General features: G+C 36.0%; 1 protein-coding gene across 1 annotated transcript in view; it reads left to right on the top strand.

Annotated features, from left to right (window-relative positions):
- The window catches only part of LOC107595016 (tripartite motif-containing protein 46-like), a 13698-nt gene that overhangs the window by 1116 nt on the left and 9203 nt on the right, over positions 1-3379 (top strand). Inside the window, exons 2-4 of the mRNA XM_016285285.1 lie at positions 255-510; positions 1355-1505; positions 2888-3086. Coding sequence (XP_016140771.1) covers positions 261-510; positions 1355-1505; positions 2888-3086 — 600 coding nt within the window. The 5' untranslated portion in view covers positions 255-260. The remainder of the gene's footprint in view (positions 1-254; positions 511-1354; positions 1506-2887; positions 3087-3379) is intronic.

The raw sequence follows: 3379 nt of genomic DNA, 5'->3' as shown, positions 1-3379 counted from the left end.
TCCATAGCACAATCCATAATCAATTTCAGTCATTAAAATGGAATAAAGAATTAAACTCCAAATATAACATCTTTAAAATCTACAGTGCTTCAAAAACAAATAAAACCATGACATTACACATATAACATCAAGAGTTAACTATTTTTTGTCAGGATATGTGGCTTTGATCTATGTCTATAAATATCAACATAATGTTTGACTGCATGTTTTCTTCTGCTAATTGTTTGTTTATCTCTGTCTCTTTCTCTGTCTAGTCCAATATGAAGAGCATAGAGCGAGAGCTGCACTGTCCAGTGTGTGAGGAGATGGTGAAGCAGCCGATAGTGTTGCCTTGTATGCACAGCGTGTGTGTGCTGTGTGCAGCAGAAGTCTTGGTTCAGAGAGGATACCCTCCACCCGAACTCCCCCCAGAGCCCAACACTCCCACCTCAAGCCCCATCACACGCTCTCCCCGACAGACACGCCGGCCTCCACCCAAAACAGACCGTCTAGACCGGGTGATCAGAACAGGTTTGTGTGTTCATTAACAGACACCGAGATCAAGTGTGCTGACATTTTATTAAATGGCATTTTGGGACGCTTGATTTTGATTTGTCAATCAATTGGTAACTTAAGTATTTTTATAGTGAACACTAAACTGTGCACTATGCCATTAAAATGTTTGGGTCGGTAAGATTTGTTAATGTTTTGCTCACCAAGTGTGCATTTATTTGATCCAAAATACAGTAAACATTGTAATATTGTGAATATATATTCTATTTTAATATATTTTAAAATGTATAAATACAATATTTTTCTAAAATTATTTTGTTATTTAATTAAACTTTACATATTTTAAAAACATTTAAATGTTGACAACTGCATAGTTTGGATTACATATGATTTCTAAAACAGTTTGAGTAATTATATTGCTTTTTATTTACTAAAATAATTTTAACTAATAAAATAATAAAACATGATAGCATGTCAATTTAATAATTTATTTGTTATAATTATAATATGTATATAAAAATTTAATTAAACAATGTATTTTTTAAACATTTAAATAGCATTTAAAATGTTGGCATAACAGCATAGTTTTAGCTCTGTGCAAATGTTTATAATGATACTGCATCATTCAGATGTATTGCATCTGTGCAACACTTTGCAGGTGCGTGTGTGTTTAAATATAGCAGCCGTCGTTATGGGCTGATTCTGAATGCGTCAGCACACAGCGGGCCTCTGGATTCTGTTCTCTTTCGTCATTGATTAGCTTTTCCTTTCTTCTTCCTGGCTTAGATTTATTGGGGCTTAAAGAAGCTTTAATGTTGGAAACAGCTTTTTCGAACTGTATCTCTCTCTCCCTTTTGTGCAGTGTGTGGGACACATCCAGGACGCAGGCGTAAAGACACCCCACCTGTGATCATGCTGTTCCCCTGTCCCACCTGCGGAAAAGATGTGGAGCTGGGAGAGAGAGGGCTTGCAGACTGTCTGAGAAATCTCACGCTAGAGCGCATAGTGGAGAGGTCTCTCACACGCAAACACACTTCCTCAGAATTCCTGCTAAATTAAAAATTAATTTCAGTATCTGTGCTGTACAATGCAGAAATGTTGTTCTACTGGTTTTGAACACTTGAGATGTTCTGAACTTGCATCTATTCATAGGCACATCACCAAAGAGATTGATAGCTCACAGAGTACGTGGACCAATGAAATCACTACTGGCAGAGCAAAATGAAGTGGAGAAATGGAGGAGACAGAAACATATTTAGTTTCTTCCTTCCAGTAAAGAGCACGCATGACTCCCATTCTGTACTTGAGTAAAAATTTTCTCAAGCAATTAGCCTTAAGCTTTTAAAACCACAGTAACGCTGTGTACTTTCAGTTATAGCTTTCAAAAGCAAGAGTAAAAATATTTAACTCAATAATGAAAATGTGATTCAAAACCTGCAGAACTTTCCTTCCTCCATGGAACACAAAAAGAGAAATGTTTGAAGAATATATTAACCAGAGTGAACTGAGTTCCTAAATAATAATTAAAAAAACCTCCATAAAAGTAACATAAAACCAGTTATGCAATTTATTCCAAGTATTTAGTTTTATGTGAAAAACAGACTGACATTTTGATATTATTCTATGTAAATTGCATCAGCATCTTTTAAAATATGATGCATTTAGTTGCAACACATCAGGTTTGTCATTTTAATGTTGTGATGTCAATGTGATGTGACCAATTATTATTATTATTATTATTATTATTGTTGTTGTTGTTAAATCGTGGCCACTATTGAGCTACATTAAAAGTAAAATACATTAAAATAATTAATTAGTATAGCGTGGCCATGATTTCATTAAAACGAGGAAACAAATGAGTTCAACATGGACACAGTCCTGTGAACTTATTCTTAAATCATAGAAACAAGATCTATTTTGTCATGTGTGGAGCTTCGTACATGACTGATCGTGTCTGATCGCACAAGATGTGTTATGGAATGTAAAAACAAAACATTAAAAAGACATTTAAAATATGTATGTTAGATTGTTAAACTATTTAAATAAGGACATGATGTTCATTTTAACATCTATAATAAATAAAGTAAATCAAATCTAAAGATAGGTAATATATCAGTCTCTCCTCTCACATCAAGGGTGAACACTTGAGGGTTGAACATTTGTGAGAAAACTGGGGATCTGAATGCTTTGGAGAGCTGAGATGCATCTATATATACAATACACCACCCACACACACATGCTAGAATGTATGTGCACATACAAATATATAATACAATTAAACAAGCATGCATACATGTAACCCAAGCCATGCGTGTTTACTTTTCAGATGAGCCTGATGTTGTTCATTTCGAATGCACAGTAGATGACTGATGTCTTTCTTTGTTCACGTGTGCAGGTACAGACACACAGTGAGTCTCGGCAGCATGGCAGTCATGTGTCAGTTCTGCAAACCTCCTCAGGCTCTGGAGGCCACCAAAGGCTGCGCTGACTGCAGGTCCAACTTCTGTAACGAGTGCTTCAAGCTGTACCACCCCTGGGGCACACCGCGAGCCCAACACGAACACATCCTGCCCACACACAGCTTCAGACCCAAGGTAAAAGCACACAGGACCATTCTGAGAGAGGACCAACACTAATGTACCACAAACATAAAGAGAGAGAGTCTTTGAGTCAAACCATAAATTCCTGTGCTGACATTTAGGTTCCACTTTTTTCACACCTGCCAGTGTTTTGAAGAACTTGACCAGCAATATACATTACCATTCAAAGGAATTTTTGAACAGAAATCAGCAGTGATGCATTAAATTGACGAAAAGTGAGAGAATAGACATTTATAATGTTGCAAAAGATTTGTATTTCAAATAAATGCTGTTCTTTTGAACTTTCT

The sequence above is a fragment of the Sinocyclocheilus grahami genome, unplaced genomic scaffold (assembly GCF_001515645.1).
Source record: "Sinocyclocheilus grahami isolate Dianchi unplaced genomic scaffold, SAMN03320097.WGS_v1.1 scaffold11.1, whole genome shotgun sequence".
NCBI lineage: Eukaryota > Metazoa > Chordata > Actinopteri > Cypriniformes > Cyprinidae > Sinocyclocheilus > Sinocyclocheilus grahami.
The sequence above is the reverse complement of the archived record's forward strand: the minus strand, read 5'-3'. Positions and strand labels throughout refer to the sequence as shown.